This window comes from Protopterus annectens, chromosome 4.part0 (genome assembly GCF_019279795.1).
Source record: "Protopterus annectens isolate FY-2018-M chromosome 4.part0, PAN1.0, whole genome shotgun sequence".
NCBI lineage: Eukaryota > Metazoa > Chordata > Ceratodontiformes > Protopteridae > Protopterus > Protopterus annectens.
The window spans coordinates 1,606,742,858-1,606,765,304 of record NC_056733.1 but is presented as its reverse complement, the minus strand read 5'-3'; the positions used below and the strand labels follow the sequence as shown (position 1 = coordinate 1,606,765,304).

General features: G+C 41.6%; 1 protein-coding gene across 5 annotated transcripts in view; it reads left to right on the top strand.

The window, feature by feature from the left end:
• MTO1 (mitochondrial tRNA translation optimization 1) overlaps positions 1 to 22,447 on the top strand; it is a 399,278-nt gene that overhangs the window by 238,277 nt on the left and 138,554 nt on the right. For all 5 annotated transcript variants that reach the window (XM_044069382.1, XM_044069381.1, XM_044069378.1 and 2 more), the window contains exon 9: positions 13,137 to 13,341. In XM_044069382.1, coding sequence (XP_043925317.1) covers positions 13,137 to 13,341 — 205 coding nt within the window. The remainder of the gene's footprint in view (positions 1 to 13,136; positions 13,342 to 22,447) is intronic.

Below are 22,447 nucleotides of genomic sequence, written 5' to 3'. Positions count from 1 at the left end.
CTCATGCCTTACCTTACCAATAATCAACTCCTTACCCCAACACAACATGGGTTCCATCCTGGCCAAAGCACAATAACTGCTCTTCTCTCTTTCCTAGACATAGTAAACCATGCCCGTGACTCTGGAGAAATTGTATCTACAGTCCTTCTAGATCTCTCCAAGGCGTTTGACAGTCTCCCATACCAACCTTCTGAATCACCTTTCTAACCTTAATCTCTCTCAGAACACCCTAACCTTGTTCAGCAGCTACCTCTCTGACAGATCAGGCCGTGAAATGGCAAACTGGCACCTCAGCCTTCCTACCTACCCCAACCGGGGTACCCCAAGGATCCATACATGGTCCAATGCTCTTTAATGTATTAATTAATGATTTCCATGCTGCCATTCCTAACAGTAAAATATTGCAATATGCAGATGACTCAACTTTAGTCTGCTCTGCTTCTAATCTGTCAAAGCTCCAAGCACAAACTGAAATTGCCTTCTCAACTACTGAGAACTGGATGCTTCAAAACCACCTCTCCCTAAATGCCAATAAATCCAAAATTCTACTTTTCTCCCCCTCAAAAACCCTCCCCTTGGACAAACACTCTTTCAGTATTATCAGCCATGCCAACTCCACCATAGAAGTTGTCCCTTCTGCTAAACTTCTTGGGGTTACTATTGATAAACACCTGAAGTTCGATACACACATTCAGCTAAATATTAAGAAAACACATCAGAAACTTGGCATGCTATATAGAAACTCCCAGTTTCTCTCCCCATCTACAAGACAAACACTCGCCACTACCTACTTACTACCGTCACTACTGTACGGTGCACCCCTACTAACCAACCTATCTTCTACAAATCTCAAAATTTGCAACTAAATCTAACTACTCCTCCCACCACTGTACATCATTCCACCTGCTAAAGTGGCTAGAACTACCCAATCACCTTGACTACCTCCAGTTCACAAACTAATTTTTAAACCAACTATATGCCCAGCTCTAACAAACATCTTACCGTCTTACATCCCTCACAGAACCCTGCAATCTGCCCACCAAAATCTACTTTCTATACACAAACCAAAACGTCCCGCTGGTCAGCTTCTCCTATCCTTTTCCTTAGCCAAAAGTGGAACTCTCTCCCACCCTCTCAAAGAATTTCTGAAAACTTTGAACATTTTAAAACCCAGCTCCATTCCTACCTCTCTCTTAACTGGAAATGTAATTGCACTCTGCCTACCTAACCTGCTAAGGACTCTTCTACATGTACTTTTACATTTACCTCTACTGCATGCTGTTTTCCTACACAACTCCCTCTCTCTGAATTTATTGTAATGTATCACCAGTACCTTTCAATGTATATGTTGTAAATATTGTACATACTTTTCTGTCTCTTCTCTCCCCTTCTGTGATTGAGTCTCATTACTGCCTACATATAAATGTTGATGCTATCTAACAAAGATAATCAACGCTGCCATGTATGCACTCCTCTTTTTCTATTGTACAACTGCCTCTCTCTGAATACTCCAATATCATGAATGTATTTAAAGCAAATAGTGTACTTTCCACCTTTATTTCTCCCCTACTCTACTGCAAATTGTATTTACTGCAATCCTTCAAATATTAGTTTTTATAACTATTCACAGATGATTTATAATTGTTAGTTTTTAAAATTATGTACACATGATCTACTGCCTCTATCCGTCTTAAGTGCTGTGCAAATGGTTCCCTAATCCACTATGTGTAAATGTGTGTAATGCATGTTCTTCTATTTTGCAATTGTACTTTGCTAAATCTCATGATATAATACTACTTTTTGTATTACTTTTATGTAATATGGAGCTTTTCTCCCCGGGCCTCCACTGAAAATGGGCTCCTTGAGCCCAGTGGACCTCCCTGGTTATCAAACTGGAAATAAATAAATAAATAAATAATATTTGACCCCACTTTGCACTCATAGTTGAGTACTGCACTACCATGACTTTCTGCATATCAAACTAACATAACAAATTGTGTCTGAAGTATTTCCTAATAGTACCAAATCCCTGTTCTACACGCCTCCTTAGCCTTGGTTTCCCAAGCCTTGTAGCACATAAACAAGATGTGTTGTACTCATATGTATACCACATTCTGTCCTTATCAGTATTCTTGACTGAAGGTTATTTTCACTGACTGAAAGTGCATTTATGGAAACTGTGAAGCCTGCTTTAATATAACTGCATTTTTAGACTTATGCAAAATATATATATATATATATATATATATATATATATATATTGCATGTTTATAGGGTGGCTTGTAATATCCTGTCCTCTCTTACAAACAATAAATGGCGTACTGACCAATGTATAATTTCCTTTGATTCCTCAAACTGCTGTTCTGCAGGTGCATCACTTGAGATTTTCTCCATTTCAGTGGCACAGCTGCAGTGCTCAGGAAGAATTACACGGTTTAATTATTCTCCCATAATGTCTGCCAGTTCATTACTAATGTAGAATTGGAGGTCTGGTCTTTGTGCCTTAGTACCACTTAGAACAGTAACAACCTTCACATTCTTCTCTTCAGAGCTTACCTTACCTTTCTGGTTTTAGCCCTCATCACATTCCTCCCACAGTGGTCCCTGTGATCGCTGCTATATTTGAGAACCTCCTTGCTCCTAGCTCCCCCCACCCCACACACACACACACACACACACACACACACATGCATACACTTTCAGGGCAATTCTTTACTTTTTGAACAAGATTAGACATTCTATGATCTTCACTACCCCTTTCCTGGCTACCTTGTATGTGTGCCATACAGAAGAATGGTCTTGTGTTTCCCTTTTCACTGTAAATGATAAAAGCAGGCAGTAGGGACTTGCTGGGACAGATCCCTAACATTCTAGCTTTTGCAATTTTGAGACGATACTGGTTCTTTTGTTAGCTGAACAAATAAAGGAGATACACCGTTGAACATGAACATAAATAAAGAAACATAGAATAAAGTGTATGCTGTAAAGGACACTGCATTTACTTTACTGTAGGGGCAGCAATATATCGGCAGCAAAAGATTGGGTGCATCCTGTTAGTTTTGTACTGTGACATTCAAAACGTAGTGAAGAGTTTAGAATTACTATGGCCCAGTAAACACTGGGCAGCTTGTAAAGGTGCACAGACCAACATGGAAAGCTTTAATCTTAATTTTTGAAGACACTAAGTAAATCCCCATACTGCCAGAGAGTCTTCTGTTATGCTGGTAATGAAGAACCTGTGCAAGGTGTGCAGGACTTTGGAGAAGACAGAGAAATCAATATGTCGGATATGGTGGAGGTAGAGGTTATGGATTTATACAAGATTCTGTAGTGATGAGATGTTGAACTTGACAAAGTGCACTGAAGAAATGGGAAAGACAAATTAGTGAACTGTGTTGCTTGCTTGTGGAGCACATGGGCTTGGGTAATGAAGCTGGTAGATCTGGCAAATGCAGCAGCAGAAATAATCTCAGTTGTTGATGAAAGAAACATGACGTGATAAGGATCTTTTCTTTGCAAATATGCTCTGCATTTGTTCATTAGGAAAGGTAAGATTGGCTGTGAATTAACAGAAAGAAATGTTCTTAGACTATGACACTTAAAACCTTTACCACTGAATGGTATGAATTTTGGGGAACTGTTATGTAACTCTTAGAGGTGCTGTATACAAAGTAGGAGCTCTAATCCATTTAGGAGAAAGGCCTTTTGGATGTATCATTTTTTTAAATACCTTTCATTAACTCTAGACATTGAACAAGGATATGGGTACACATGCAGTTACAGAAAAGATAACAAACCATTTAAACATTTTTCATTAAATTCTTGCAATATAAGTATGTTTTCTTTTTTAACAATTATAATTTACTCCAGCATTACATAAATCGCTGACGTTCTTTCTTCCCTTAAATTTCGCTCCTCCTCCTGAACATTATTTTCCATGTGTTGCTCCCACAAATTCCATTTATTTCTATGGAATTCACTCCTTCCCCTTTTCTAAAGATTTTATTGTTTTATCTCCTTTAGAATTTTCATGATTTCATTTACAGTTTGTTTAGATTGTGATTTCCATTTTCTAGTAACTGCTTTTTTTGGCAGTAGATTGCAACATACTTAACAAGGTCTTACTGTGTCTAGGCCATTTAGAATTTGTATCCCTGCTCAAAGGAAACATTTCCTTAGTCACAATCATTTGCTCCCCCGACATTTCTGACAAAGTACTCTGTAGGGAAATTTTATAATTTCCCGTTTATCTCTCTGCCTTTCCCATCAATCCTGTAGCAATTGCTATCTACCTGAGGAAAGATTCTCTGAAGTCTGGTTGGGGTATAAAACATCTGTGCCATCACTTCCTTGCAAAAATCCTAAATCTTCTGGACTTTGTTGCATACTTAAAAGCCACACAGATGTCCTTTTCACTGGTGTTCATCGTGTTTCACTGTTGCAGTCATGACTGTAGGGTTCTCCCCTGCTGGCAAGCAGTCCTCGGTCGGCCAGAATCCCAAAGTCTGGGTCCGACGTCGGCTGTTCAGCCATGCTCCCTGACGTCAGAGCGCCAGGAGTACAAAGCTGACAGCCGACGCCATGTTCTCCAGTCTTTCTTGCCGTGTGGTGATAGCAGTTCGCAAGTGCCGGTCGGCTGACTCCTGACAATCTTTTCTGAACAAACTTCAGTCCGAAGACTTTCTTCTCCTACTCAGAGTTAAGTACCCCGTGGAGGAAACTTTTTTCTTGCTCCAGTCCGATGTCAGAAAAAGTTAATAATTGTATTTCATGTGGGAAGTAAATACCTCATAAGGATTTTCATTCTTACTGTATTCCTTGCTTAGGTCCTGACCACGACGTAGCTAGTTGTCGATTTTTGTGCTAGATTCAATCAACGTACAATTAAACGAAGGTACAATTTTGCATTTCATTACTTCGGTAGGCGTTTTAATTACAAAATGTCGTCGGATACGGTTCCGGCTATGGAGTTCACAAACAACGCAAGGACAAAGACAGGCCTCCGAGGTCCAAATCTGACGATATCGTACAAGCAGAGCCAGCTTCAGGTTCGGCCATCGTCAGTGAGGCGCTTTTGCAGCCCCTGTTGTCGGCCATTTCGGAACCGATGGCCGAAACGGACTCCCACGAGGAGCCAACTAGGCCTTTGAATATTTCTGTTGCAGGACCTTCGGACAATGCTCCTTCGGATGGGTCCGGATCCGCTGTGCTGGTACCGGTTTCCAAAGGGGTTTTCAGGCCTACTCCGCTTCTAATAAAGGCAAAGCCAAAGACAAAGGCAAAGACTCCTTCCAAATCAAAGACTGCAACACAGGCCTCTTCTGATCTGGCTCCCAAGTCACAGAAACAGTTACTTAAGATGGCGGAGGACTTACTTACTATGATTAGGGGGTTCACATCCCCCTCCAGATAAAAGGCCAAGGCAGGAAGTTTATTATGACTCCTCTGATCAGGCTTCTGTTTCTTCAGTTTCTTCTTCTGACCAGGAATATTCTTTCCCTCCTTATGGGGATTCTGATGCTGAGGAATCCATACCTTCAGCTTCTCCCCCTGAGGATTTCTCTTTTGGGGAAACTTTGCATGAAATGAGGGAACATTTCCACTGGGAAGGACAGGAGTATTCAGAATCTAAGAAAAGACTAAGGGATTTTCTTCTTCCCCAACATAGACCCCTGGCTATTCCTCCTATTTTGGATATTGTGGATGATGCTTTTTCGGAGGCTAACTTAACCCCTGACTCTTTTCCTCCAGCTCCTGTTAAGCCTGACAGATATTACAGGGTTCCTGATTCCCACCAGTTTTTATACAAGAACCCTACTGCTGACCCTGAAACCATTTCTCAGGGTCCTAAGGGAGTTAAGGCCGCTTCTGCTAAAAACCCCATTCCCACTGAGAAGGATTCCAGATCTTTAGAAAGATGGGGCAAAAAAGTGTACACTTCTGCTACTTTATCTATTAGGGCTTTAAACTGTCAGTTTCATATGCTGAAATACCAGCAATTTCTCCTGTCTGTTTTAAAACAAAAGCTAACTTCCATTTCCGCCTGTGCAGACGATAAGGAATTACAGGACTTAATGCATGCCATTGAACAAGTTGGGAAGCATGGTTTACACTGTGGATTTGATGCCTTGGAGGCTTCTTGTAAGGCTGCTGCCTCTGGCACAGTAATTAGAAGGCATGCATGGTTAAAGGAACAAAATTTGCCAGATCAAGTAAAAGCTAAATTATTGGATGCTCCTGTTCAGCATAATGTTTTGTTTGGATCTAAAGCTGAAGAGGTGATTAAAAAGATGGAGGACAAGGCAAAATCCATGCAAACAGTTAAAGATTTCTTACAAGTACAGCCACCCAGATTTAGTAGGAATTGGCCTACAAAAAATTGGTCCTTTCCCAATTCAGACAGGCCTCAGAGGGGTAGATACAGACGCTCACGAGGAAGGCCTCAAACACAAGCCTCTTATAGACCAAGACAGTGGACTGCTTCCACCCCTAAGGGAGGAGAGGACAGGTCGCAAGCTCATAGGAAACTGACTCAATGACTCCCTCTGTTGGGCTGCAGGAACTTCTTGCCTGGAAGCCCCTCTCAGAGGAAAACTTTCTCTTTTTTACCTAAATTGGACTCATATAACCCAAGACAAGTGGGTTCTGGATGTGGTTTCAAGAGGTTACAAATTCCATTTTCATACCCTACCAAGGCCAAGCGGATGGTCAGATCTTCCAAAACATCAATGGACAGAGGCCTTAAACCAGGTGGAAGCTGTTTTGGCTATGAAAGCCATAGAACTAGTTCCACTTTCAGAGATGGGACAAGGCTTTTACTCAAGGCTCTTTCTGGTTCCCAGGAAGCAAAATTCATGGAGACCCATTCTGGATCTATCAGTCTTGAACACACTTCTAGAGATACCAAAATTCAAGATGCTAACTCTACAGCAGCTACTTCCAATGCTGACCAAAAATGCATGGATGGTAACTTTGGATTTAAAGGAGGCATATTTACACATTCCCATCAGGCAGGAACGCAGAAAATACCTCAGGTTCAAGGCCGGATCGAGACACTTTCAATTCTCTGCGCTGCCCTTTGGATTGTCTACTGCGCCCAGGGTCTTCACCAAATGCCTGGCTCCAGTAGTAGCTTATTGCAGACTCAAGGGAATTCAAATTTACCCTTATCTGGATGACTGTCTTATTCAGGCAGACAGCAAGGAGGTCTTACTCCAGCATCTACAGTTTGTTCAGAATCTTCTAAAGTTCCTGGGATTCACTGTAAACATAAAAAAGTCAAATTTGACACCCTCACAACAGATAATTTTTCTGGGCGCTTCTCTAAACACAACAACCCAGATGGCATTTCTGACACACGAAAAACAGTTACAGCTGGCTTTAACTTTCAAAACCTTGGCAACTTTAACTCCGCTATCTGCAAGGAGATTCCTGCAGGCTTTGGGTTACATGGCCTCCTGCATCCTTCTCGTACCATATGCAAGACTACATTTGAGGAAAATACAGTGGTACCTAAAAAGTGTATGGTCGCAGCATTGACACAGTTTAGACATACTGATCTCCGTCCTGCCTTGTCTTCAAAAGGAATTCTTTTGGTGGTCCAAGGCATGTCCTCTAAACAAAGGAAAACCCTTCTTTCTGCCTCCGGCCACTCTGATACTAACCACGGATGCCTCAGATTATGCATGGGGAGCCCATTTTCAGGGCAACTGTCTGCAGGGCATTTGGACAAAGGATCAGAAGCACCTGCATATCAATTTAAAGGAAATGTTAGCCATTCAGAAAGCTCTATTGGCCTTCAGGAATATTCTACAACCAGGACAACTACTGATACGGACAGACAACACCACAGTTATGTGGTACTTAAACAAGCAAGTGGGATCTCATTCCTACCCCCTTTGCAGACTAGCCATGGATCTATGGAACACAGCTCTAGCTTGCAATCTGGACCTTCAAGCTCAGTTTCTACCAGGGAAGCAAAACTTCCTGGCAGACAGTCTGAGTAGAAACCTTTCAGACCCACATGAGTGGATGCTGGACACCGAAATATTCAGGATCATAACAGCAGTCTGGGGATGTCCTCACATAGACCTCTTTGCATCCCACCTCAATCATCAACTACAGATTTTTTGCACCAGGACTTTCACGAACAAGCTTGGAAAGTGGATGCACTATCATTCAGTTGGAGAAACCTCTCGGGATATGCCTTTCCGCCTCTTCCTCTTCTTCCACGGGTATTATTAAATATCAAACAGGACAAGCCCAAGATGATAATCTTGCTGGCCCCAAACTGGCCTCGACAGTTTTGGTACCCAACTCTGAAAAACCTATGTCTGGAGCCCCCTTGGGTTTTACCACAGACTCCGAACCTTCTGTCCCAGCACCAGGGTCAGGTTCTACACTCCCATGTCAGAACTCACATCCTGGTGGCCTGGTTAATCCAGGGTCTTTGATTCATTCTCTCCTACCCAAGCAGGTTATGGATGTCATTTTAGAAGCCAGACGTCCTAGCACTAGAAAATCTTATGCAGGAAAATGGAAAAGATTTTGTTCCTGGATGCAGGCTCAGGATTCTGATCCTCTTCTTCCTAACATTCCTTTGATTTTACTTTACCTGACAGATCTCTTACATAAGGGTCTCTCTTTCTCTTCCATTAAGATACATGCCTCTGCTATTTCCGCTCATTATAATACAGACCCTCCAATCTTTTCCCACCAGCTCATGAGACAGTTTCTCGGAGGAGCTAAGAACTTAAGACCTCCTAGATCTCCTCCCATTCCTGCTTGGGATCTCAACTATGTTTTGGAAAAGCTCACCTTACCTCCTTTTGAGCCTGCTGCCTCTTCTGACATCAAGTTTTTATCTTGGAAAACAGCCATCCTGTTAGCTCTGACCTCTGCCAGGAGAGTTTCAGAGTTGCAAGCTCTTATGGCTGTGGAACCTTATATTATTTTTCTTCAGGACAGGGTGTCTTTAAGGACTAATCCTACTTTCATGCCTAAGGTGGTTTCCAAAGTGGCTTTAAATCAAACTATTCACTTGCCAACTTTTTCCCCACTCCTCAAAATAAAGGGGAAAGGATCTTACATTCCTTGGATGTACACAGACAACTATGTTTTTACCTGGACAGAACCAAGGACATCAGAAAATCAGAGCAATTGTTTGTTTCTTATGCTTCAAGTTCCCAAGGTAAAGCCATTTCAAAACAGACCATTTCTAAATGGATTGCTCATGGAATCAGATTTTGTTATTCACACCATGGAAAGCAAATCCCAGGGAGTATACGGACTCCTTCCACCAGAGCTGCTGCCACTTCCGCTGCCTTCCTCGGGAGTTCCTACCAAAGACATTTTGGAAGCTGCAACTTGGAGTTCAGTGCATACTTTTTCAAAGCACTACAATCTACCTCTCTACTCTAAGTCTAGGGCAGGCTTTGCTTCTGCAGTCTTGCAGGGCCTTTTAGCCGCCCCTTCTTCTTTATGACCACCTTCCTTTCATTCTGCTTTGGGATTCTACCCTACAGTCATGACTGCAACAGTGAAACACGATGAACATAGTACAGTTGTGTACACTTACCATAAATGTAGATGTTCGAGTGTCTTCACTGTTGCAGTCTGGGTTTCCCTCCCTCCTGTCCCCTCTTATTTTTACTTTTTTGTGGTTCCTTTTTTCACCATTCTTCTGAGGTGTATTTGCAAAGGATATGGGACCTTACTCATTTTGGGACTCCTGACATCTGGGGCAAGAAAAACTGGAGAACATGGCGTCGGCTGTCAGCTTTGTACTCCTGGTGCTCTGACGTCAGGAAGCATGGCTGAGCAGCCGATGCTGGACCCAGACTTTGGAATTCTGGCCGACCGAGGACTGCCTGCCGGCAGGGGAGAACCCTACAGTCATGACTGCAACAGTGAAGACACTCGAACATCTACATTTATGGTAAGTGTACACAACTGTACTTTTCTTTGCAAACCGCCTTTTCATTCTGTCTTACCAATCTTTTTTAACATGTTCTGTCTGAGTATTTTATGTGCCATACTAATGGTCCCTTCTTAACAGCATCTTCTTTTCCAGACTCCATTAAAAACTCAACCAAAGTTGATCTTTCACTTTGTGCTTTCCCTTTCTCTTTGCCTAGACTCTTATCAAGCCCTGGTAGTGATGGCAATCATTAATCTGCAGACCAGTCTTGTCTGCTTTCTCGGTCTCAAATTAGGAATTATTTACTCTGTATGCACTTTGTGCTGTGATATCATCAGTAGAAAGTCCAGGCCATGCGTTAAGGAATTTTCTCATGAAGTCTTTACAGTCCTTCCCTTTGGTGCATTCCATTCTGGTATTGCCGTAAACCTCAAATTGTCTCTGTCCTATCTGTTTTCGAGTTCATCCACTTTGTGCCATTTGTTTATATTTTAATTGCTGTTCCACAATTTTGTCTTTTATCTCATTTTCAGCAGTTTGCATGTTTTTGTTTATGCCATGAATGCCTGGTTAAACCATCTATTTCCAGCCTTTTTTTGTGTGTGTGTGTGTATACATACATACATACATACATATATATATATATATATATATATATATATATATATATATATATATATATATATATATGGGTCTACTACAAAACACCGACGGCGATTCCGACACAAAACTCACCGGCCAAATAACCGACAACACACAAACCCGACAACGCAAAACACGAACACCATTACACCGACACACGGAACGTAAACAACACGCGACACTACATAGCATACACACTAGCCCTGACCCAAACCCTAACCCGAAGGTCAGACACTATCGCACACTTCACCTACCTGCACTAACCTAACTCACTTAACCCACGCCTAGCCCAAGCTCCGACACTAACGCACACATCACCTACCTGCACCCTAACCCTAACTCACTTAACCCACCCCTAGCCCAAGCTCCGACACTAACGCACATCACCTACCTGCACCTAACCCTAACTCACTTAACCCACTAGCCCAAGCTCCGACACTAACGCACACATCACCTACCTGCACCCTAACCCTAACTCACTTAACCCATCCCTAAACTACAGTCCCTCACTAGCACACACTTACCTTACCCGAACCATATCTCCGACACGAACACACTCACCTTTCCCACAGCCTAACCCGACATCCCACAATCTCGAGCACTTACCTGACCGCTCCTAACTCCGTCACTATCGCACACTTACCACGTCGCGATCGCACATTCCCTTGTCGGTCTTTCCGCTGTCGGCAAATCACCCTGTCGGTACACTTACCTGTCGGTCATCTGGCGTCGGTGAGTTTTCTGTCGGGGAATCGTCGTTTCGGTCATTAGTAGTAGACCCATATATATATATATATATATCTATATATATCTATATATATATATATATATATATATATATGTGTGTGTGTGTGTGTGTATATATATATATATATATATATATATATATATATGTGTGTGTGTGTGTGTGTGTGTGTATATATATATATATATATATATATGTGTGTGTGTGTGTGTGTATATATATATATATATATATATATATATATATATATATATATATTTATATATATGTGTGTATATATATATATATTTATATATATGTGTGTATGTATATATATATATATATATATATATATATATTTATATATATGTATGTATATATATATATATATATGTGTGTATGTATATATATATATATATATATATATATATATATATATATATATATATATATATATATATATATATATATATATATATATATATATATATATATATATAAAAAACGTTTGTGTGTATGCACGCTTGCATGTATATTATGTATGATTCAGTTTTGTCTGTGTTTTTCCTCTAAGGTGAATAAGTACATTTTGTCTGCCTTTTTCTCTACAGTGAATAAAGAGTTCTATCATTTAGCTTCCATTAATGTATGCTTTTTTCACCTCTGCTTCTTACTTTCTGAGTTTTTGCAGTTGCTATCCCTTTTACTTCACTTTTCTCTTTTTCTTCTCCTTTTGAACATCATAGACACTTCAGCTACCAATTTACAGTAGTTTGTAGGCTTATGTTTTACAGTATTCTCTGCCCATAGCACTGTTTTTAGCTGCTTAAACTACTGCCACCATCTTGGAATCTATGATTCCCATGTATTGTGTTTAAAGATGATTGTGGTGTCTGTGGGGCTTCTTTCCCTAAGATAAAAAAATGTCAATGATTTGTTCTGGAATGTTGATGTTTGTTGAGTGTCACTGTGTTGCAAGTATTATCACACTTCATGGAGCCATGGAGCAGATGGCACAGAGGGAGATAATTCACTTACCATAGTGGTACAGAGGCCAGTAATTCACCTACCATAGTGGTATAGAGGGCAGTAATTCACTTACCATGGTGGTACAGAGGGTAGTAATTCACTTACCATGGTGGTACAGAGGGCTTTATTTCACCTACCATAGTGGTACAGAGGGTGGTAATTCACCTACCATAGTGGTACAGAGGGCGGTAATTTACCTGCCATGGTTGAGAAGGGTCTACCACCGAAGACTGTTGTTGAGTGCAGTTTTAGAAGTGCCATCTCTTTCAGGTAAAAAAAGCTGAGAACAAGATAGTTACAAAAATGCATGCACTGTAGGAAAAATAAATCTTTGTAACCTGACGGTAGTTGGGTGGCACACATTATTGAGGCAGTGAATTATCTTGGTTAAGTTTATTGGGCACTAACAGTAGTTTTCAAAGAAGAAAATTATTTGGAAGATAATTTTTTCTAATTTTGGAGGTGGCGGGTTTAAGATGGAGGTTCTTTCCTGGAGTGTAGGTGGTTTTCAGTTGACGGGGAGTGTGGGTGGGGGTGTGTGTGGGTGTGTAGGGGGTGAGTGGAATGAGGACATTGAGACAGAATGCACAGTTCACAGGGAGATAACTTTAGTAAAAAAGTGACTGTCTATTGTAAGAATATGTGGAGGAACTGCATTTTTTTTATTTTTAGTCTTGTTCTTTTCTTGATTTATTTTGTATTGTGATGGATTCTATTTTATTTCATTTGCTCAGAAGTAATATAACTTTAGGACTCAGATATGTGACTTTCTGCTTAAACTCTGAGTACGTATGTGACTAGTACTGTCTCTTAATCTGGCAGGGTATCATTGCTGGAATTAATGCTGGATTGCGTGTGAAGGGGAAACCTCCATTCATGGTTAGCCGTACAGAAGGCTACATTGGGGTACTAATTGATGACCTTACTACGATGGGTACCAGTGAACCTTACAGGATGTTTACCAGCCGAGTTGAGTTCCGGATGTCCTTGCGTCCAGATAATGCTGACCGAAGGCTGACTTTCAGAGGTATGCAGTAGGCAGGTCTTAGAGACAATGTAAGTTATTTATGTTGGGAGTGTTTACTTTGTACTTTGTGACTAGGGAAAATTACAACATTTGTTAAACGTCACCTCTGGTGTTTAAAAGTCAGTGCACATACATTCTTAAATGTTTTGTAACAATTAAGTATGTATATTCAAAAGTCACGTCTCTGCAGAAAGTACAGGAGCACAGCCAGCAACAGTGAATGTGGTGCAGACAATATGCATGTTGTGTAGTCTTGCAAAGAAGTAGGAACACAACACAACACAACCAGTGTGGATAAGTACAGGAGCACAGCCAGCAACAGCAGTGAATGTGGTCTAGACAGGATGCATGTTGTGTAGTCTTGCAAAGAAGTTGGAACACAACACAACATAACCAGTGTGGAAATCAGCATTGTTATTATGCTGAATAAGGTATAGTCTTGAACATGCAACAGTAGTTTTATAAGTATAGTTTATAAGTATTGCAAATAACATGGGTACACTGCTTAATGGTTGTCTGGCTGTCTTGGATACTGTGTAAAGTATGTTGTATTTAGTATAGGTGTAATAGTGATTACCGTCAGTTTTGAACTGGCAGAAAAATCTCAAAGTTGACTGACCTGGGTCTATATCACGGCGTCGAAGACGCATTACTTCGAATGCATCTTCATCGAGCCCATAAAAATGAAAACTGAAAACAGCGAAACTACATATGACCAATTTCTTTCCCTGTGAAAGAAATCACTTGTCCAAAAAAAAAATATATATATATATATACCACTACACACAAAACGGTAGGGGGGGCCTTCAGACCACACACCCCCCCAACGTGGGGGGCTGTGCCCCCATATCCCCTCTAACTAAATATACCAACTCCGAGATCACACTGCAGTTTACAAAACAGCAAACTAGGTGGACAAGCGATTTCTTTCCCAGGGAAAGAAATCACTCATATGCCCCTTCGCCGTTTTCGCCGAAGATGCATTCAAAATTATGCGTCTTTGACGATCTAATAGAAACCCGACTGACCCATATATGAGATTGTATTCATTGTATTTATTTTTATACTTTAGGTACATGTATGTATAACCACAGTCTCATTCTACAGGATGTGCTTTATAGTAGGATGTCTATCCATAAGACATTCTGTGTAATTTTATTGTCTTCATTATGCAACTCAAGAAATGGTGATATCCTTTGACAAAGTGCAATCTGTTGTTTTCCTTCTAAACACATTGGACAATAAATACTTTAAAGGTTGATAAGCTACATAGTACTGGACACCAGGAAAAAGCACACGCAGGCACAGAACAGCAGGATGGGGATAGGAAACACCAGATAAATACTAAGTACCATAGTGGTACCAGCCACAGTACAGGGATTGGGGTGGGGTAGATGAGTAGCCCACCAGGGAATACATTGCCATGATGGCACCAACATTACTTAGGGAATCGGGCATAGGGGAACCACTAGACATCAGAGACAAGCCTCTTGATGTGCCATAATAGCACCAGTGTTTCTCTTGGGGTGGGTGATAAACTAGACACCAGGGAATAGTCCTTAAAGTGCCCTAAGGCACATACATTACTGTGAGATCGGGAAGGGAAAAAAAACACCCGGCACCAGGGCTTACATTTAACTATCATAATGGTATCAACTTTAGTATGGGGATGGGGCTGGGTGGAGACAGGCACTGGACATTAGGGCTGACTCTTTGAAGTACCGTAGTGGCACCAACATTGAAACAGAGATTAGAGGGTGGGGAGATATACTAGACCTCCGGGACTGACTCTTGTAAAGTTCTGTAATGGTGCTAAGGTATTACAGGAGTGGGGGGGAACCACAGTAGGTTAGGGACAGGTACAGAGGCTGTAGTGTTTGTGTGTGTGTGTCATATGTAAGAGAGTGACTGGTTGGGGGGATTCCACTTCCTACACAAGCAGCAGGGTATAGCTGAGATCAGGCATTATTTGCACATCACAGTTGTACCTGTGATTCCTGATGCATGCATATTAGCCAGTAATGAGGCCCTATCTTCTCACAGCTAACATGTTCCTGAATTGCATTTGGGCATGTCTTACTGGTAGGGCCTTTTTAGTGAAAGACATGTGGCTTGTGGTAGGGTCTTTAATGATTTCCTGGGAATGTGCAGACATTAAAGAAGAAGAGCAACATGTGGTATACTGGAAATAAGATGAAGCACCAAAAGTCAGTGTCTGACTATTCAGAGAGTTACCACTGAAGACCAATAGGTGCAAGCAAGTAAAAGGCATTTTGAAAGCAAGAATACAGCGACAGTTTGATTTATATATATATATATATATATATATATAAATATATATATAAATATATATATATATAAATATATATATATATATATAAATATATATATATATATATATATATATATATATATATATATATATATATATATATATATATTTATATATATATATATATATATATATATATATGTGTGTGTGTGTATGTATGTATGCCTCAAAATTTCTACATTATCCACCATCTCCATTCTTCGGCACAGTTCTTTCTGTCCTTATAAAAACTCCAAAGCTCTAGTCTGAAGCATCATATTAAAGTATGTTCTTATCTCTCTTTTTCCTCACTTTACTCCCCCTTTGCTCCTCTCTTGCTAAGGAAGATCTTAAAGACCCTTCCATTTTCTCAGTTAGGTCTGTAAACACTTCCAGTAATAAGTAATTTTCCTTTTCGCCTTAACAACCTGATACTACCCATTTCCCATACCTCCATAGACATATTCCTTTACTTCTCATCACAGACACTTGTGTAGATTTACTAGCCTTTTTCTGCCTTCCTTGACAATGTGCGCTACCTCCCTATTCTTTCTTTGATCACCACTTCTACAGCTTTATTTCCCCATTTCTTAACATCACTAATTCTGCCTTCTTCTGCAACATTTTGTGTAACAGCATTACCTTCTTAAATGGATTATTAATCCTACCAGATTCTACATCTCTTCCCATTCAGACAGGCCTCCAGTCTACCCCTTTTTACCACCTGATCCACTGTTGGCACTCCTAAGATGAGGCCATGGTGCCCCTTGGAAGGTTAGAAGAGCTTTACCCCTGACCACCCTGACAGCAATACCATTCAAGCTACTCTGGAGCATTCGTTCTCTTAGACCTTTTACTCTTCACTATTATTGTTTATTGCCTGCAGTTCTCTTTATTTTATCCCTACTTGCATTTTAATCCCTAACCGTACTACTTGGCCACCTGGTGGTCGATATTCTGTGTAGCTAACCTTCATCTCCTATCATATGTTCTTTAATGCTCACCTTGTTCTCACTTGGTCCATCCACTACACTGTCACATACTTTTTAAGTTTTTCCATTCTAACTAAATTCTTTCCTATCTCAACTTTTATGATGGGGTAGTCATTTTCACCATTTCTGTCTGCTGCTTTTTTATTGCATGTCCAGCTCATGTTAATATTATGTAACATGTAGCGTCTCTTCTCTCTGTGCAGCATAGGTTCATAGGTAAGTACTAAGCTATCTGCTCAAAGGCATTTATAAGCCTAGCTGGAATGTGTTGGCTTTCGCAGCCCCTTAGATTAGTTCCCTGTATCTCTGTCCGGCAGAGCATCTGAATTGATCCCTGGAGTAAACTTCCTGTTTCCCATCCACTCGTCAAGGTTTCTCTTGAAGAGTGTCAGTGAGGAGCTTTGCCTAATGTAGATTGGAATCTTGTTCCAGAGCATGGGAATCTCTGGGACAGGAATCTATCCCTCCAGCACGTCCTATTTATTGTTGTGGTGAGGTTTAGATCCCTAGAGCGTGTGGCTCGAAGGGGGCAGAGATCACCTCTAGGCGGTATGCAACCGTGTACAGCTGGAGTTTCTTCAGTCGAGCTGCATAGGGCATCTGTTTGAGGCCAGTGATCCTCTTGGTGAGGTACTTCTGGGGTCTTTCCAGCTGTTGCAGGTGTCTTGTAAGGTACATCCCAAATGGGGTGTTGTACACTATGAAGGATCTGATGAGTGATGCGTAGAGGGGCACAATGACCTCTTTTGATCTGGATGCAAACCCTATTGTGATTAGGTGAGCCACATAGAAGGATTTTCTAACCACTTTGGCAATGTGATTATCAAAGGAGAGATTACTATCAACTTGGGTGCCCAGATCCCTAATTTCGTCTTCCGTATTTAGGGGGCTACCACCTATGTGGTAATTTGTGGGTACTTTGTTTTTTCCAAAAGGGATGACTATGCACTTTTTGGCATTTAGCTTGAGGCCATGGTTTTGACACCAGGTATCTGTCTCGGTGAGACCCTTTTGGAGGATGTCTGTGTCAGCCGAAGAGTCAGTTATAGCCCCTAGTTTGCAGTTGTCTGCGAACTTGGTCAGCCATAGTCCTCCTGTGCTTGCCTGTACCTCTGAGAAATGTATGCCAAACAGGAGGTGTCCTAGGACTGAGCCATGGGGAGCGCCACTTGTTACCGGTTTAGAGTCGGACCTAGCTCCCGCAACTCTTACCATGTGGGTTCTGTCCATGAGTCAGTTAGCAACCCATCTTGTGGCATGGGGGTTTATGTTCAGACTGGTGAGCTTGTCAATAATACCAGAATGGGGAATGGTGTCGAAGGCCTTTGCAAGGTCTAGGTAGGCTGTGTGGACCACCTTTCCCTCGTCTATAGCCGTGGTAACTGTCTCAATGAAGTCCAACAGGTTTAGGAGGCATGATCTGCTCTTAAAGCTGAACTGGGTAGGGCCCAATGTTTGGAGTTTCCCAATGTCTCTGTTAATGAGATCCATGATGATGAGCTCCATAGCCTTGCAGATCAAGCTAGTCAGGCTTATAGGGCGATAGTTCCCTGGGTCTGTTGTGGCTCCACCTTTGTGGAGTGGAATAACCGTTGCTGTGCGCCACTCTATGGGCACGTAGCCTGTGGAGAGGCTGGATTTGAATAGTGTGTTTAGGTGAGGGGTTAGTTCATCTTTGAGCTCATGTAGGACGCAGCTTGGGACACCGTCCAGACCCATTGATGCTGTGTTTTTGGCTTTGGAGAGGGTTGTTTTAACCTGACTGTCTGTGATTTCAGGGGCACTACATTCTTCTGGTGTGGTTATGGGCCCTTTTGGGGGTGAGAGGGGGTGAAGTTTGCACTGAACCTGTCTGCCAGGATGTTGGCAGTGTCGGTCCGTTCAGTGTATTCTCTGCCATTCTGCACCAACTCCAAGCAGATCTGGTAATTGCCACTTAGATTATTGACATAGGTAAAGAATGCCGTGTGGTTATCTTTGGAGTCCTTGGCAATTTTTCTTTCGAAGCTAGCCTTGGATGATTTTATGAGGGATCGTAGTTTCTTGCTGATACTGATCAGGGATGTCTTCCCCTCTTGGGATTTTACTCTTTTCTGTGCTAGTTTCCGTCTTCTATTGTATAGCTTGTTTATGGCAGGGGTCCACCAGACTGGTTTCCTTTTCTTAGAGGAATGAGTCTTGGTTTTGCATGGGATAGCACGATCCATGCATTCTTGTAGGTGCCCATGGAGTGCATTAGTAAAGGATTTTGCAACTTGGGCAGCTGTATCCTTTAGCATGGGGGATTTGAAACTTTCCACCTTGGTCTTAAGTAACGTGAAGTTTGCTTTTGAAAAGTTTTTCATGGTGGTTTCTTTGACCGGGTGTGCGGGCGGAATGTGGATATCCAGAGTGTTTAGTTTATGGTCAGGTCTAACCAGCGAAGGGTTGACCTCCGGTGTGGAACACCGGTTGCTCATGTTGGTGATGACCAGGTCCAATATATTGTCACCTCTGGTGGGGGTGTTGACCAGTTGATCCAGGGCGTTTGAGTTTATAAATTCTAGGAAATGTTGGGCAAGGGAGTTATTACTTGAGTAGTTCTCCCAGTTAATGTTTGGGTAATTGAAATCACCCAATATCAGAGTGTTTGGTAGGACCTTTATCTTTCCCAGTGTTTCCAGAAATGCAGAATGGGGGTCCTGGGACATGGTGGGTGATCTGTAGCAAGCTACAATTTGAATTGCAGTTCTGCCCATTGTTAGTTGCACGTGGATGATCTCTGAAGCCTCGTGCTGTGCCACTAACCTGGAGGTGTGGATATCCTTGATGAATATGGATACACCCCCACCTTTTGTATTTCTGTCTGGGTTTTGTGGCCAACATTTATGGTATGGGTTGTAGCCTAGTAGTGCTGGGGTGCTCTCTGGAGCCTTAAACCAGGTTTCTGTTACTGCACATATATCGATTTTTCTCCATACTGAGAAGTGCCTCGAGTGCATGCATTTTGAGGTTTAGACTTCTGGCATTGAGTAGCATTACCCTCAGTTTTTTGTTACTTGTGCTATTTACAGCAGTGGGTTTGTCTTTTGAGCCTTGCCTAAAAAAGGCACTATGGGGGTGGCAGGAGCCTTGGCCAGTATTCAAAAGCCTAAGGGTGACAGGTGCAAGCCGTCTCTAGCGAAGCAGCATGGCTTGTCGAGCATATCATCCCAGGCTAACAGACACTGGATCCTCTTTGAATGGCACCAGAAGCTTAGCCAATTGTTGAAATTGATCATTTTTTCTTTATACCGTGGTATCATTCTTGGTGAGGGCAGGATGTTACTCAGGGTCAGGGTCATACTGGCCTCGGCTGCGTCATCAGAGAGCTCTTCCATGTCTCTTTTCATGTAGTCTAGGGAGGTATGTCTCAGGTCATTCACGCCAACATGGACAACGACAGAGTTGTATTTGTACTTGTTCTGGCGTGACCTGAGTGCTTGTGTTATGTGGCTGATCCTGGCACCCGACAGGCAGCTAACAGTAACCTTCTTTCAGCCTAGTGAGTGGGACGTCAGTGTTCCTGACTATAGTCTCGCCTATTACTAGTGTGTTGGGTATGTTATTTTGCCTTAAGGGTTGTGATTGTGTGGCACACTAGTTTTGTGAAATATGTGTTTCATGGTTTGTGTTGGGGGTGGAGGTTGCTTGGATGTCTGCTTTGGAAGTCTCTGTTGCTTTTGCAGATTATTATTTAGAGCCTCCCAGTATGTTTTTGTGTATTTGAGTGTTTTTTGCTGGTGCTGGTTTCATAGGTCTGTGTAAGACTGGTGATGTGATGCAAGTAATTCCCTTCTCCTCTTGACTGTCTGGTCCACTCTTGGGTTGAGAGAGTGTAGTTTCCAGTTTGGCTGTATAATTGCATCTCTTGCATGTATTAGTGTTTGGTGGTAGGAGGAGAGGGTTGTCTGTGTATATGAGACAGTTGTAACATTGCCTCAAAATGCCCAGATTCACCAGTTGGACCGGAGAGTACACCTGAAACTGCCCTTTGGACATGCCTGGATAGGTACAGTGAACTGTTACTGATTGGCTGGTAAGGTCGAATAGAGAGTCTTGTCCTTCTCTACAGTATAGGGGGGTCTAGTGCTAAGGTTTATTAGTGCTTGCTATGAGTTTTGAGCAAGTGCTGGGCTGAGAAGTGAATGGTTTGAGTGCTTAAGTTGAAAGTTTGTCTAGTTCCAAGGGAAAAATTGAAGAGTACACTATGTGGAGCCGGAAATAGTTATACCCTAGCTAACTGGCGCTGCCCAGCACGCAAAACCGCGCTAATGCAGGTTTTATAGCAGGGAAATGAAAGAGAGAGAAATTAGTCCAAAATGGCCAATAAACTACTAATTTCTGGACTGAAACCACTCCTCCAGGGACAGATAGGCTGCTCAAAGCTCCCCTCTGTCACAGGTAAACAGAGAAACTTCCTTCTATCCGAGTAAGGTATGGGCAAACTCAGAAAATTGTAACACGGTCCTGAATTTAGCACTAACCTGAAAACTGGACTATACTACCTTAGAAAGGTGGGAAAACAAGTGTATATATATGTATGTATTTTTTTTTTCAGAAAATAAAGCAGATACAATAAAAAAAAAAACACTTTAAATGCACAGAAATGGCTATCACACTTGAGTGTATAACCTACAACAGTTAAACAGGTAATTTAAACACAAAAATGACTTTGTTAAAGGGCAGGCAGTAAAATAAGTACAATATGTAGCTGAAACAAGCTTTTTAAATCACAGAAACTCTAAAAAAAACTGACATTTTAGGCGGAATTAGCTAAAGGCAGCAAGAAAATGCAGAAAAATTATATTTAATCACTCCAAAGTCTCTCTTTTGTCTCTCTGCTGCTGTAGAACTCTAAAGGGCACCAAGCACAAAAACCTTGCAAATGTGGGTTTTATGGCAGGGAAATGAAAGAGATAGAAATTAGCCCAAAATGGCCAATAAACTGCTAATTTATGGACTGAAACCACTCCTCCAGGGACAGATAGGCTGCTCAAAGCTCCCCTCTTTCACAGGTGAACAGAGGAACTTCCTTTTATCCAAGTAAGGTATGGGCAAACACAGAAACTTGTAGCACAGCCCTGAATTCAGCACTAACCTGAAAACTGGACTATACTAGCTTAGAAAGGCGGGAAACAAGTAATTTTTTGTTTTTCTCATTGCCCTCCTTCTCTTGTAAGAAACATTGCATACACTCTAACAGTTAATAAATTAACAGTTCTTTAATTAATGTATAAAGAAGTTACAGTTTCCATTGATAATTTTCTGTTGCCACACAGTGCCTTTGTCCAAAAACGAGCTACATGCATACAGATTTAATGAAAAATTAAAAACAAGGAATTAGAGCTCATTTGCCTCCATGTATGTCAAAGTTTGAGCTCATCAGAAGCGGTCATCCCCCTTATCTGAGTCTGTGCATTTCTGAGCATGGCACATTTACGTATGGTGTGTGTGTGTGGAAGGGGCCATCTGCATGACAGGATTGGTATATTCACGATTAAAGCTTTCAAGGGCAATCACAAATCAGGCTGAAATTCAAGCAGTGAATTTTGAAACTAGCTGTAACACTAAAGCTCTCCTTCATTACTTACCAATCACCATGCACGTAAACCTTCTTATGCTGAGACACTTAAAAGATTTTAACTTTTCCAAACCTCAAAGACCTCCTAAGCTGTCAATTGGCAACACCATCCTCAGCTGTCACTAAGGCATACACCAAAAGCACCACATAACACTTACCCATAAGCCTACACTTAATGATCCCTCCCAAGAACAAAGCCCA